Source organism: Corylus avellana, chromosome ca8 (assembly GCF_901000735.1).
Source record: "Corylus avellana chromosome ca8, CavTom2PMs-1.0".
In the NCBI taxonomy this organism is placed as follows: domain Eukaryota; kingdom Viridiplantae; phylum Streptophyta; class Magnoliopsida; order Fagales; family Betulaceae; genus Corylus; species Corylus avellana.
This window is the reverse complement of record NC_081548.1, coordinates 23,118,678-23,134,105: the sequence shown is the minus strand read 5'-3', so window position 1 is coordinate 23,134,105 and position 15,428 is coordinate 23,118,678. Positions and strand designations below refer to the sequence as shown.

The 15,428-nt window shown below is 36.4% G+C and overlaps 2 protein-coding genes across 2 annotated transcripts; both read right to left on the bottom strand.

Annotated features, from left to right (window-relative positions):
- Nucleotides 1-1,795: 1,795 nt before the first annotated feature.
- On the bottom strand, nucleotides 1,796-3,532 carry LOC132189732 (B-box zinc finger protein 21-like). The gene is made up of 3 exons (XM_059604510.1): nucleotides 3,029-3,532; nucleotides 2,472-2,933; nucleotides 1,796-2,347 (listed from the first exon to the last, which is right to left on the bottom strand). The coding sequence occupies exons 1-3, from the start codon at nucleotides 3,212-3,214 to the stop codon at nucleotides 2,084-2,086; spliced, it is 912 nt and encodes a 303-aa protein (XP_059460493.1). The 5' UTR covers nucleotides 3,215-3,532; the 3' UTR covers nucleotides 1,796-2,083.
- A 9,078-nt stretch (nucleotides 3,533-12,610) lies between these two features.
- Nucleotides 12,611-13,924, bottom strand: LOC132190628 (DNA damage-repair/toleration protein DRT100-like). The gene has a single exon (XM_059605669.1). It carries the CDS (start codon nucleotides 13,902-13,904, stop codon nucleotides 12,627-12,629), a length of 1,278 nt encoding a protein of 425 aa, XP_059461652.1. The 5' UTR covers nucleotides 13,905-13,924; the 3' UTR covers nucleotides 12,611-12,626.
- Between the last annotated feature and the right edge of the window lie 1,504 nt (nucleotides 13,925-15,428).

Below are 15,428 nucleotides of genomic sequence, written 5' to 3'. Positions count from 1 at the left end.
ATAAAAAATAAAAAAATTGGGGGTGGCCATCTGGCCGGATGGGGGTGGCCGAGCCATTCAGCCACCCCCCCTTGGGCACCAAGGGTGGCTCGGCCATCCCCTTGGAGCCAAGAGCCACCCCCAAATGGCCAAGGGGATGGCCGAAAGCCACTCCAGTTTTTTAAAAATATATTTTTTTAATTTTTTAAATAAAATTAATTTAAGGTCGCCCCATCATCGCGATGGCGTGGTCACGCCTTGCGTCAAAAAATTTTATTGGTCCGTGCGACTGGTTAAATCAGCTCGCGATCAACGAGCTGAAAATGACTAGAGTGTTACATAAAACATGAAAACTCCACCGCGCGATAAAAATAAGAAAAAAAAAAATAAAATAAATGAAGCCTCATGGTATTAGGTATTTAACTTATTTATTATGTTGTCTACATATTTTGGCGAAACAATGCATTCAACGTAATGGGAAGAATTATAAAGTGAGGACAATGAGACTGAGAAATAAATTTTTTATTTATTTATTTTTATAAATAATTTTGTAGCATGACTAAAAAAAAAAAAAAAAAAGCAATATACTTTGACAAAATATAAAAAAATAAAATAAAAATAATAATAATAATAATTATAGTATAGTTGTTAATCAAAAATTAAAAAAAAAGGTCCTTAATAAAAATAAATTATATTTATATCACAAGGGTATTTTTGAAAATTTGATTACATTAGGATTCCATTTACCATCCTATTGAACTGTATCAAACAAAGGAATAGGAATGACTATTTCATTCCACACTCCATTCCAATGTTTCAACCAAATTAAAGAATAAGAATAGTTATTCTATTCCAATGTTTCAACCAATATCTATTTCTTTTCTTGATGGAATAATCATTCCGCGAACCAAACGAGCTTGTAATATTTACTAAAATATATTAAAAAAACTTCCTTCCTTTGAAAAAAATTTATGTAATACAAGAAAAAGACAAAGAAAGAGAGGAGGGGCCTATTAAGCGATATTTATGTCGATCAAAAGCATCCACAAGCAACAATATCCAATGTCTTAATCTTGTAATAATGTACAATTATTATCGGGCTGAATATTGAAAAGATCGTAGGCGATGACGCCTGATTTGATTTGTGCTCAAACACTAACGTGGGAGAATGAACACAGCCTATGATTGAAAAATACCCTTTGCACGGATAATCTTGGTGAAGCTGAAAGGTTTGAAAGGAAGGTTTGGATCGTTCCATTTCACAGTCATTGTTTCGAAACACAAAATACTTAACCTATTGAAGTTTCAGCTACGGGACGCGATGTGAACCCGGCCGGGGCGTTTGTTCTCACACCTGACCCTACAAGAAGTACCATCACCAGCCCTTTTTTTTTTTCCCTGAAAAAAGCATCACTCTCTCAATGGAAGTTCAGTGTGATGTTACTAGTCCTAGAACAAGGCACAATTATGTGAATCTCTGATATAGAACCTTCCTATTTCCAACTATTATCAGACAAATGAACCCTTTTTGTTTACTGTTCTTCCGACCTTATTAAGGTTAGTAAGGTACACTGTATGATGTTTGAAGATCAACTGAGGTAGACACTAACGAAAGAAAAAAGGAAAACCAGCCCTTTTGGCTCCTCTGTACGCATCTCTCTGCCCCAACAGAGGAGCCAAAAGGGCAGGTTTTGCGTGCTTCTACAGTCAGTTCCCCCAAAATCTGTGGTAATTATCACAATGACAAACTGTCCTTTCTTTGAAATTAGAAGGACGTGCTTTGTAGCAAGATTCATATTTCATGACAAATTGAAGCTGAAATTTAAAATGATTTGGCTGTATTTACATGGCAGACAAGCAAAAATCTCCGTAGATTGCATTGATATCTACAATGATGCACGCATTCGCAAGCACAAGGAGGAAGACGAGACAAGAAGACGAAAACTGAACCTGGGTTGGGTTATGGCACATAGAGAAGGTGGAAAAAGGATAAAACTACAAACAAACTTACAAAGAAAAGAAAAGGCAACGACGTTCAAGCCAAATCAGGAAAATATGAACATGAGCTCTGTTCTTGAAAAGACGAGATTTGGAGGCTCTGATTCTACCTCGAAGGTCTAGATCTCTTGGAGCCAGTGGATGGAGTGGTAATTTGTGGAACGGTGAAACCATCGTCCATCCACCTTCGGTTGGCTTTTATATTAGAGCCTTCCTTCGCCTCTTTGAGCGCAGTCTGCGCAGCCAAGTGTGGCGGAAACAGAGGAGCAGGCGATCGAGGGACCCAAATGCCAAAACTAATCTCAGGCGAGAAAGTGCCCATATTGCTCTCAATATCAGCAGCCAGAAACGGCAATACACCATCGTCGCTCTGCCATCAACAGAGTAAACGAATATTATAATTAGAGATCTAGGAAATCACAAAAATCCTGAACTGGGTAATACATACTTTCAACAAGGTGAAACCAAAGGTGTTTGAATTTAGCAATGCAAACCTTGCAGAAATTAAAGGGATCATAAGTTGAATCAAGAAAGTCCTCAACGTGCCACCCCGGAAGCGTCTCTATTAAGTACTCCGAGATGCTACTTGTTTGGTCCATCGGCAACTTTTCTCCACCCTTGTCAGTGATTGCTGCTGGTGTTGTAGTTGAAGCCGAGTTTTTGGCCGACAAAGATGGCTGTGAAACTGCAAGAGAAGCAACAACGGAGTTCTTGATCACGGGCTGAGATTTGTGATCAGGAACAGGCTCACAAACGTTGGTTGAAGCAGCGGCAGCGGCAGCGGCGGCGGCGGAGGAGGATGAAGTATAGGGCGTTGAGGTAGCAGAGAGCTTAACCCCAGTAAGAAGGAACCTATTATGCTTCTGGGTGTGCTCGTTTGCCGTGTGAATCGGAATATCACAGTCTCTGCACAGAATCGCTCTGTCCTCCTGACAGAACAAGAAAGCTCGTCTCTCCTACAGCGAATCCAAATCAAATTAGCCAAAAAAAAAAAAAATCACGCAAACATATTCACAAACAGACAGGGGATTGTTCATTTGTGGGTTATTACCTGGCAAACGTCGCAGAGAGGGACCTGTTTGGAAGAAGGGTGGAGAAGCGAGAAGCGTTGGTGCTTGGAGGCGAGCTTGTTGGCGTGGTGGACGCGGTGGTCGCAGGCGTCGCAGAGGGCTGCCTCGTCGGCGGTGCAGAACACCGATGCCTCGTCTTTGTTACACACATCACACTGGATCTTCATCTTCTGTTTTGGCTTGATAATTGTTACAGTGACTAGTTTGAAAGAGCTAAAGAGAAAGGAAAGGTAAAGAAAGAGCAGCAAGTGGATTGACACATTCAAGAGAAGGAAGGAAGGAAGGAAGAGAGAAAGTTAAAATAAGAGAAACAAATAAACACTACGGAAAAAGATCTCTGCGAGATCAGGGGATCAAACTTCAGCTCTTGTCTCTTTCCCCATCTGCATGTTTAGTTTAGAGAAACGACTGCAGTTTTTCTCAGTGAAAAAAACACTGGTACTGAATTTAGCCAAGCTTTCTATATTGGGGGTTAGGTTTGTTTCTTTTCAAGTGATCTCCTCCTTAATTTATCTTTTAATCTGGTTTTCTAAAGAAAAGTATCCTTCTCAATCTATTAAACTCATGTATTTGATTCTCTTTTATATATAAATATATATTCTGAGACACAATGAATGGTGAATGAATTAAAAATATTTCTTCCAATAATAGAGCAAAAGTTTGCCCAACTTCCCTCAAGTTTGAGACTGTTTTACAGCGAATGAAAAAGCTGACGTAATTTTATTGTAAATGACTTTCTCATTTAAAATGTATAATAAACATTAATGAGAAAAAACAATGTCCATCAACTGTAGCGAGTGAACCGCTTTTCATTGGTGACTCAAAAGTTCGGACGTTCTTTCCACGCAGACTTGGTGGGGACCACCCGCCACTGGCCGGTTTTGTCAATTGCCAACTCGATTGCTGGAACTAGTTCAATTCTTTAATAGCTCCCTTCAAGGCTCGGCAGGTCCACTTACGAAAATTCATTAAAGTTCATTTATGCCGTGGGGAAGATATAAGGATTTTTTTTTTTTTTTTTTTTTAATATTGACATGAGATCTAAGGAATTTGATGCGTTTTAGTGTCTTCATTTATCTTCATTTTTTCTTTTCTTTTTTTTTTCATGATGAAAAAAAAAAAAGAATAAAAAAAAAGGAGAGAACTCGAATTAATGAGTCAGTAACATTTATTTTATGAAATATTTGAACTAATGGTCACATAGGTATCAATTTTTTCTTTATGAAACTACAAATTTAAATGTGTTTATGTTACATCAGTAATGCATTTTTATAATTATTATTTGGTATATCATATATCTACTTGATCCATCTAAGTCAAGATTCCGGGATCGTGAGCTCACCATTTGGGCCGGAAAAGCCAATATCTAGGTCAAAAAATTCCATAAGGAGCATAGGGAGTGAGGAATATAAAATGATCGACCCGTGTCTTGTCCTAATTGCTAGTGAGCGTAGAATCGGGCATAGCATCAGTTCATGTAGGGGTCGGCAAAAACCCATCCAACCCGCAAACCCACACCGACTGGTTTTTGTTGTTGTTGTTATTGTGTTTTTTTTTTTTTTTTTTTTTTTTTGTGGAAATGAGTTGGATTTCTTCCAACCCGTGATGGAAGGGGCCGGTTTTGGGTAGAGAAAATTTAGGGCACCGGGTACCCGCCCTGCCCATTGATCAACAAACCCAATTCCCTCTTTCTTTCGCTACTCACTCTCCCTTACCAGTTTTTGTTATGGCCATGGCCGTGAGAGAGGCGATGATGGCGTAGAACTAAGACGACAATGGCGAGAGAGAGAGAGAGAAGCCCAAATCAACCGAAGAGCACCGAAGCACGAGGACGACAAAAATGACGAGGAAGAGCCTACCCACAACGACGACGACGTAGAACTACAAGATGATCCTGAGGAGCCACAATCCAGCGCCGTTTCGCTCCACGAGAGCGAGGTCCTCTTGGTGCTTTGATTCAAAAACAGCCATAGCCAAAACAGCTGCCTCGCCCTGCAAAACCCAAAATCCAGCGGGTAGGACTAACTATATCCAGGTTACGAGTAGGCTTTTTCAAACCTACAAGGCGCGGGTTGGGTGGAAGAAATGGTCAATATTCAACCGTGCCAACCCCTAAGGTCATGGTAACAACCTGCTAGCAAGCTGTAATTTGGTGCCACACCATGTCAAAGTCGTAATTTGGAGTCATACCTAATAAGGGTTGCATCCCATCAGCAATTGACGCTTGGCCAAAGCCACATAATGGGAGGGGTGACTACTTGACATAAGGTAAAGATATGCCATCATTTTAGGTACGATCACACAACCATTCTCACAGCTAAGATCCTAGCTCTCACCCTCGTAGCAATTCACATTTTCACCTCAATAACTTAATCATAGGAGGTTCTTCATGCGGATACTTTTCAGCTCATCTAATCCATTTTTTGAGATTTGGATCCCCTGAAATTTTAAGCGGATTTCAGATTCTGAAATTAGAGAATCCTGACCGTTCATTTTAATCCAAAGGCCAGGATCCCGCCACGTGTCCCATAACTTTTTAAATAATAAAATAATATTTAAAATTTAAAAAGTAATTATAAAAAAAAATAATAAAATAATAAAATTTAAAAACAAAAAATAATAAAATACTTGGGGTGGCCCGGTATGATTTTATAATAAAGGGGTGGAAAAAATTACACTTAGTTTTATTGATGAGGGTGGCTTAAATTTTGCATTTTATTATGAGTTATTGACCCTTTGGGGCCATGATGCCACCCCTAACCGCCATTTGGGGGTGGACACCCCAATGCCAAAAATGGGGTGGCCGGCCACCCCAAGTATTTTATTATTTTTTGTTTTTAAATTTTATTTTATTATTTTCTTTTATAATTACTTTTTAAATTTTAAATATTATTTTATTATTTAAAAGTTATGGGACACGTGGCGGGATCCTGGCCTTTGGATTAAAATGAACGGTCAGGATCTCCTAATTCCAGAATCTGGAATCCCCTCAGGATTTCAATGGATCCGGATCCCCTTTTTTGTGGGTATTTGTTGGTTTTGCAATCAATGCATCATAATTATTCAATATAAAATGGTACGTATATATTCTAAATCTGCTAGTTCCTTTAAGAGACGACGTCGTCTCTTTTAATATTTCTTAGATTTAATCTGTACTGTCTATTTTTTAACTGCATACATGCTGTACTTTTGTTTAACGGCACTGAAGCTGAATCCATTGATTATGAGTAATGCTATTTAATGAATTCTGCCGTACAATTGAAATAACATAACAATGAAGATTCCATTGATTATTTTTAAAGATATTAGGGATATATAATCCCAATTAAGCATTATTGATGGATTATAAAGCATGAATTAAAATAATAATAATAAAGAAAAGAGTAGTGAAGTGCGGAGACCGAAAGGTTGTTTCACTTTACAATCTGGTGTTGGGAAGTGGGAAGGGATAATGTCTCATCTCTCTCCTTCTCCCCGCAATTGGGGTTTATGGGACCTCTTTTTATGTGGGCATGGGGAGCATGGGGCGCTAAAAAAGGAATACGACGCACATTTATAAGTCCGAGTGACTCTTTTGTGATGGAATAAGGAATACGACGAAATAGCCGAAGACTCGAGACCCTCTCGACTGTCTAGCCGGCGCCGGCGGGCAGGCTGGGGAGTGTTGCCTCATAATGAAGAGTTGTGGCAAGTCATGGGCAACGTTGCTATCTCGTCCTTTCGAGGAGTCTTATTTTTTTGCATCCTATTATTTATGTATGCATATATATTTTGGTTGAGTGTTTTAACCGTCTTATCTAAAAATTAATTGGCCTTTAATAAAGAAAGCTAAAACCCTTTTTAGCATCCAAAATTACATCTCATAAGGCGTATTTTAAGTGCAGTCCACATGAACAGAGTAATATTGTTGTACCTCAACAGTTTCATTAACATTATTGCTAATGCTAGTATTGGCCGTTGCATACAAATTTGGCTTAGGTCCACCAAAAAATTTATAATTTTTCTGACAGTTCAAATTTAATACTGTAAGAGATCTCTTGTAGTTTTTCCAATGGTCCAGACTGTGGCAAAACTCGCATTTAAGGTTTGGGGTAAGAAAAAAAAAAAATTGAGAGTAAAAATTTGGTTTTAAAAGGGATATAGGAGTATTTTAATGAAAATTGTAGGTTTTTAATGACATGATAGATTATGAGTCTTTTATTTAGAATGAACGGCCTAAATATTGGGCCCGATGTCAATCCATAGAGATTTAAATTATGTTTTTAAAGAATAATCCAACCTTGGGATGTTCCTATCTTCTAGAATAGGGTTCTCTCTATTTTTCAAATCAAATTGATAGTATTCTTTTATGGTTATCATCTAAAGTTTGTATATCTAATAGTGTATATGAAGTTAATATTATCATTTAAAAAATAAATAAATAATGTTGTCATTTCAAATCAATCCATGGAGATTTAAATTATGTTTTTAAAGAATAATCCAACCTTGGGATGTTCCTATCTCCTAGAATAGGGTTCTCTCCATTTTTCAAATCAAATTGATAGTATTCTTTTATGGTTATCATCTAAAGTTTGTATATCTAATAGTGTATATGAAGTTAATATTATCATTTAAAAAATAAATAAATAATGTTGTCATTTCAAATCAATCCATAGAGATTTAAATTATGTTTTTAAAGAATAATCCAACCTTGGGATGTTCCTATCTCCTAGAATAGGGTTCTCTCCATTTTTCAAATCAAATTGATCATGATAGTTTTCTTTTATGGTTATCATCTAAAGTTTGTGTATCTAATAGTGTATATGAAGTTAATATTGTCATTTTAAAAAAATAATAATAAATAATGTGAAATTATATACACTATTAAATACATCAACTTTAAATTATGACTATAAAATAAATATTATCCATCAACTTATTTATCACAATATGATATGGTACTTGACCTGTAAATCTCTCAAGGAGCAACTATTTCCGATTGTTTCGTTGTTTAATGGAGTAATAATGTATTATTACACGCATTGCAGCCGAACGACGCCGTGCGTGAGTTGAAGCTGTTAAACTCATTTTCAAAAAGAAAATGGGCAAGGAGAGAAATACGTACCCATAGCCCATAGGCCATTACCACGTACTAGAAAACAAGTGATCTCTTACAAAATAGACTATACTCTTTATTTATTTATTTTTTCTTTTATTTTGGGTTCAGCATATGATTCATTGATGTAATCTGTGTTTTCTTAGCAAAGATTCTTGAAAGAAGAAAAGATGGATTGAATGAGGAGTTGTCGGCGTCAGTCAGACTAAAGCTGATAAAGAAAGGAATATTTTTGCGTTCATTATTTGATTCTAATACCATTCACTTGGACGAAAATTTGGTCGATAATAGCTCTGACTGATCCACGGGATAATTATAATAAAACAACCACCTATCAATCTCTCAAAGCACAAATTATTATGTATATATATATATATATATATATATATAGGACTATCATTTAATTAAGACAAAGTTTTCTTCCGGTTATCATTTTTTTAGTTCATATTTATTCTTGAAATATGTAATTTTTACGTACATTTTAAACTCTTACATGTTACTATATATTATGTTCAAACTATGCTTAGATTCGAACCGAGTTTTGAACACAAAGCCCCTAGCCAAGCCCTTATCGGGTATCGACCGGCTCGACTCCGGGTTTTTGTTCTTTTCAAATTTTTGATTTAAAAATAAATAAATGAAATGATCAAAAAAAAAATGATGAATTTTATTCAATGAAAGAGAGAGAATTTTGTAACAAAAACTTAGATATCGTTCTTGACCAGTGAAAAGAAATTTTTTTTTTTTTTTTTTTAAAAAAAAAAAAGGCAATTACAAGAGAAACTAAGCTCCCATGAGTCCCATCTCACTGCTGGTTGAAATAAGAATGGAGGCCAGGCGTCGTAGCCGTTGATAAGCTAGGAAGGAAGGAAGTTGTGGAAGAAGATGCAGAATGTGGCGGCGGCAAGGCAACAATGGGGCTACTGATGGTGTCTACTGTCTTGCATGATTTGGTTGAATATTACGATCATTAATCAAGTCATACACGCATTTATCATTTAATAATCAAACATAATTTTATGTTTACCAACGGCTCATATATTAAATGAATGGAGTTTGAGTGCCTTAATTAAAAAAAATAAAATAAATTATCAATCTTATAACAGAGAATTCAAATGGCTCGTCCAAAAAAAAAGACATTAACATAAGAGAATACATAGTTATAGGATGATAAATCGCAGTTCGATCAATAATGGTATTAGAATTTTTATTTTATATATATTGCATGCTAGCTAACGTAACCCAAATATATCAGAAAATTATTGTATATATATTGCAGCATGGGTCATCCTCAAGATGGCATGGCGTCCAACTCATGTGATGTCAGTTAACAGATCGATCAGGTTGATGAAAAGCTTTATCCGAAAAAAATGGTGTCCAACTCGCCACCCGGAGTTTTGTATGATTCCAAATATTTTCTTTTCGTTAAGAAAAATCCAACGGAGTGCACCAAAATAATGGTCATGATTTCAGATATTTTCTCTTTCTTCCACTATAAATAAGCTTTTAGCTAGACATATATAAAAAAGAATATCTTTGGATTGGACTAACAACATTTCTGGGACTGATTGCTAAGGTGTATGGAAAGAAGAAGCCCCATGATGCCAGCTGAAAAGGGCCATCTTCCATAACAACAATAAACAATAGGGTCCGGTGGGGATAAGGTTTTCGTGGGACAGAATGGGAGGTCTTCTGCCGACAGTGACTGCCCTATTTGGCCACTTTCCACAGGTTTGTCAGTTTGAACCTCCCAAGGGTTGTTTGGATGCAAATTTAACGTTGTTGTCTGTCTATATATATATATATATATATATATATATATGTTCACCCAATTACTCCTTTTGGTTTATGCTTGTTCCAATTTTCATTCCATGCTTATCACCTCTTTTTTCACTCTCACACTTGAATACAGCCACGTGCGTGGAAGAGTTACATGCTCAGTTAAAAATGTATATAAGAATCGCGTGAATTACATATTAGTTTAAAAGACTGATTAGAGAAATTTAGTTTAATCTAGTTTGAAAGAGAACTTCGTTAATATTATAAAAATGATGTAAATTTCTTCAAACCTAGTATATATATAAAACTATCATTTGTCTTTTGAGCGTACGAGAATCACATATATTTTTAATAGTTTAACTAAAAATTATGTGATTCTCAAATGCTAATTAAAAAATTATGTAATTCTCACATGTTAAATTATACATGTAAACACAGTTATATAGACCGATCGAGTTGGAGTTTGGAGAAATTCTTGTGCGGAAATTCCTCGGCCCCATTAATTTCTTGTGGAAAACTTAAGATGACAACCATCAATTTTCTTTGTTCCTTAGGTAAGTAATCACCTTCTAAACCATAAATTGAGTTTGAATGTTGGAGTTTGAAAGAAATTTGTGTCCTCACAAAAATATCACCCCGCCCATTTCTTGTGGAAAACTTAAGATGACAACCATCAATTTCCTTTGTATTTTTTTCATTTTTTGTTTTTTGTTTTTTGTTTTTTTTTTTTGTGGTAAGTAATCACTTTCCAACTCACCTAATTGTGTATATTTTTTCTTTGTGGACATTTATCTTCTTAGAGGGTATTTAAAGCACCAAAGCCTAATCAAATCGAAAAATTGAAAATAAACAAAGGGGCTGGGACTTATTGGCAAAAAGTATGAACAAAATGACAACAGCTGGCACCCCTCCGTACCCAAAAATTATAAAATATATATAGCATCAAGACCATTTTAATAATTCTACCATTATTCTGGGTATCTAATAAATAAAGTACAACCATGATAAAATAAAATAAAATAAAGAAGCCTTAACCCTTAATTCATGCTTGGTGAGCTTTAATTTATTGCACCAAGCAAGCTGGATTAGGGTGGACAGATGTATATGGATCCCCCATCTACCCCCCATTAAGTCCCATGGACCACAGTACAATTTTAAGTACAACGTACACTCTCAAAATAAATAAATAAATAAATATTATGTACAACTGAAGAAACATATTATTATTGAGTTCTGTCTATTTAAGCAGATGGCTCTTTTAAATGTGGGTCGACCCTTTATTTGTTTATTGTAAGTCTAAATTTAATGTGATAGTTCATGTATTACTTATCACATCAGTCACTAAATAATTAAAATTTTTTATTAATTTTTTTTTTTCTTCAATTGGCACCACACGGCACTCATGGGACTATCAAGTGAGTTTGTAAGCAGTTTTTAGTAAAAGTTGTAGTACTTACAGCTCTCACAGAACTAGAAATTAACTCTAGACGACCTGATTGCATTGGATTTTTTTTTTTTTTTTTTAAAGGATAGCTACAGTACCCCCAAAAAAAAAATTGATTGGGCTGGATGGACCAGGCTTCTGCACTCTACTAAGGCAAGCTTTAGTGTGAAAATAGTTATGGATGGGCTTAACTGAAAAGCCCAATCTAAGAAATATGGCAATATGTTGGTGGGCTAGTTGCTCATTATATCATATGCAATTTGGATACGATCCGTATCCAAATAGGTTTGTTTCAAAAACCCAATACATCACATTCTTTAAATTTTTCTTTATTTTATTAAAATATTCAATAAAATATTCAAATTTTTTTGGCTATTTTGAAGTAGATGAAGAAAAAGAAAACAGCTAATTCTATTTTCTAATGAATTTATATATACCAAGGCACATGGAGGTAATCTATTGAAAAAAAAAAAAAAAAAAAAAAAAAAGGCACATGGGGGCAATTAATGAGAGCAGTCAGCCTCTGCCATTTAAAAAGCCTTGACTATGCAATATTTTAACCATCTATATTGTACAATAAATACTTAACCATAATTTCACATCTCAAGTATTATATACAAAGCTATACGTTAGCATATAAAATGAAAGATAAAAAAATTAAAAAAAAAAAAAATGAAAACTTTAAAAAATTAGTGATATAGTTTATAGAAGTCCAACATCTAGACGTCATAAAATAATTCAATACATACATGCATAGGATCTTGATGATTTTCAGTTTCACGTGGGCCATGTGATGGATTTCTTGAAAAGAAAAAAATAAAGTGTTGATGTTAATACCAGTCTTATATTGACAAAACGAGTAGTTTATAACTCTACATAGAGTTTGTAATAGTGGTAAGCCTTACTTTGGTTTCTTATTACGTGAGATTGAACTGTATAAGTTGATGAAATTTTTTATACGACGGGATCGACGATGGACTACTTATGAAATAAAGAAATCGTACTGGATTTGCCAGTATTTAAAGAGACTGAAAACATTATGATACTTAAGTTAGCATAATATTTACAGTGAAAAGAATATAAAAAATTAAGGTTTTTTGAGGAAATCTTGTGTGGTTCTTTTAAGTATGTTTTATGATTTTATCCATCGATGGGCTAACAATCTAGTCAACAAAATATCTCTATACGAGGTAAGGTAAACAAGTTCAAAACAAAAAAAATAAAATAAAAAATCCTTCCATTTCTTTGGAGCCCTCCTATCTCAAGGAATCGCAGGCCCAAAACTCTTACAAGCCACCAACGACTTCTGATCCCCGCCTTGACAGAAGAAGTACACGTCAGGGCACCGGTACAAACAGTTATCCACCAGGCTCACGTTAACCGAACCCGGTTTCAAACCCATCAAAGCATCGGGTATGAGCCCGAACAAGTAATTCCCACCCAGCAACAGCCTCTTAAACGTCGACGTTCCGTCCACGGGAACAGCCGCTTTCAGAGCGTACTGCGAAGGTATCATCCCCGTGAATTTGTTGTGCTCCAAAGACAGAGCCGAGAGCTCCGGCATTGACCCCATAAACGCCGGCAACAATCCTCCGAGCTCGTTGTAGCTCAGATCAAGAGCTACTAAGCTGCTATTGACGCCCTTGTCACCTGGCACTTCCAGGGACGTGAAATTGTTGTGAGAAAGCGTGAGTTGTTGCAGAGAGGGATGGTCGAAGAGAGCAGAAGATACAGGGCCATTCAGGTTGTTTTGACTCAGATCCATTACTTGTAAAAACCGTAGATTGCCCACATTGTTTGGGAGCTTCCCTTCAAGGTTATTGTTTCGGATTGAGATCTCGACGAGGGATGATGGCAATGTTACCGGAACTTCACCGGAGAGCTCGTTATCGCTGGCGTCAAAGAAAAAGAGCTTTCTCAGAGAACCCAGATCGGGAATCTCTCCAGTGAGATTGTTTCTCTGGATTTCGAGTCTCTTCAAGCTTCCTAGCCGGTTCAAGCTTGAAGGAATTGGACCATGGATATGGTTATTGTCGAGACAGAGCTCTTCGAGCTCCGAGAGCGAGCTAAGCGATTCGGGTATATGACCCGATAGTGAGTTCCTGGACAGACTGAGCCGGCGCAGGCCAGTCAAGTTGGAGAGTGAGTCGGGGATTGAGCCAGAGAACGAGTTGTCCGAAACGTCGAGGGTGCGCAGGTAAGGGAGGGACCAAGTGGTGGAAGAGAGCGAACCGGAGTAACCGGCCGGGTCGAGGGTGATCTCGGTGACTCGGTACGATCGGGAGACGACTCGATCGCAGCGGAAGCCGCAAGTGAAGTGTTTGCCGAAGATATTGTCGCAAGGGTCCAAGGAAAAGTCCCATGAGCTCAGACAAGAACCTGAAGATACAGAGCGTGAGCTAAGCCCATTTTTCAGATCCTTGAGAACCTCAATATCTCCTGGGTAGGTTCTTGAATCTACCATTAGAAGGAACCTTCCTGAAAATGCTACGATCAGGAGCAGAAGCGATGGAGGTAGGGGGAGAGAGTACTTTGACATGGTTCTTTCAGTTCCAGTGGGATCTGTTTTCAGGGGAGTGGGATTGATTGTACGGTACGGTTTGGATTTGGAGGCTTTAAATAGTGTTTGATAGATGTGACCGTCAGAGAGTTGAGATTTGAGTTGTAAACAATTTAGAGCACTGCAATATGTATAATATGGTCCTGATAAGGGTTCAATTTAATTTGATATACATTTTTTTGGACACGTGTTTGGTATTGTTGACGTGATAGTTATGTCATATACTAGTCTCACAAAAAAAATTTGAAACACATAAATTTCCTCCAAATCGGTCTTGAGTAAATATTTACCAACCCATGTAAAATAGTATTAAGCGTATGTAAACATTTAAAAGGTACATTAAATTACTATTAATAAAGTTAAGAATTTAATGTGTATTTTAAATGTTTATAGACACGTGGCACTATTTTACATGGGTTGAAGATTATTTGTTCCAGACTGATTTGAAGAAAATTTATGTCCAAATTTGAATGCATGAAAAAAAAAAAAAAAAGATTTAATACTAAAAATAGTAAAATATTTAGAACACATTGTAATTCCTAATATGCATGTCATTTTCATATGCTAGATTTTGTAAGGTTAATCTAATGAACATTAAAGCTTCAGGATTTAGATTAATACGACTAATAATCCTGGGATGACTTTAGAATCTAATACATAATTCAATTTTCTTTTCTTTTTTTTTGTTAATTCTCTCAAAAATAAATTATAATAAGGCGTGCTACACATTATTCTCTTAACCATCTCTTTTTATAAATCTAATAGATCCACCATTAAATTTGTAGACATATATAGATCCACACAAATTCGATAATAAATTCACTCATTCGCTATAGGAAATGAGTAAAAGATGAGATGAGAAATTATTTTTATCATTTCTTTTTTATAATTGGGCTATATAATGCGATCACCATCTATAAATGGGCTACATAAGGAGAGAGATTCAGAAAGGATGATGATGGTCTTTCCTTTCAACATATCAATCTCTCTAGTGTCTCTAAGATCAACTCAGATCAGGTGGGAGATAGCATTTCTCTTCCAATGAACCTCCAGGAATCGAGCATCATCATCCCCCTTTGGCCATGTACCAGCATTTGAACAAGGGGGCATCTTCCCTCTTTGTTAAATACAGCCAAAAGCTCAGAGGGAGAGAGAGAGAAAAAAGAAAAAAGAAAATACCCAATAACGATTGCGCTGCTGCTAATCTGAATAATGAGTTTTCGGTACATTTTCTGAGCTTTCCAAACAGAGCCAATCGGTCCAATAACACAGAGATAAAGAAGAGTCATGTCCCCTACCAATCTGATGTAATGAACCAGTCTCGTCCAGTGAAGTTCTACGCCATGTGGATGATGTAATAATTGCCTATTTACTCTGTATATCCCATGATTGTTTTGATCCTTTTTCTCTGAAGGGGGGGGGTTGGGGTGGTGGGGGCATTATGCACGGTGGTGACTGCCATGAGCTACATGGAGAAGAAAATATTATGCAGATCCAAACATC

Excerpts from the sequence above, each read along its gene's own strand:
- LOC132189732 (XM_059604510.1), bottom strand. The coding sequence starts at position 3,214 with ATGAAGATCCAGTGTGATGTGTGTAACAAAGACGAGGCATCGGTGTTC. Across the intron at positions 2,934-3,028 it reads CTCTCTGCGACGTTTGCCAG|GAGAGACGAGCTTTCTTGTT; the intron begins GTAATAACCCAC and ends GATTCGCTGTAG. Across the intron at positions 2,348-2,471 it reads ATCCCTTTAATTTCTGCAAG|AGCGACGATGGTGTATTGCC; the intron begins GTTTGCATTGCT and ends TGTTGATGGCAG.
- LOC132190628 (XM_059605669.1), bottom strand. The coding sequence starts at position 13,904 with ATGTCAAAGTACTCTCTCCCCCTACCTCCATCGCTTCTGCTCCTGATC.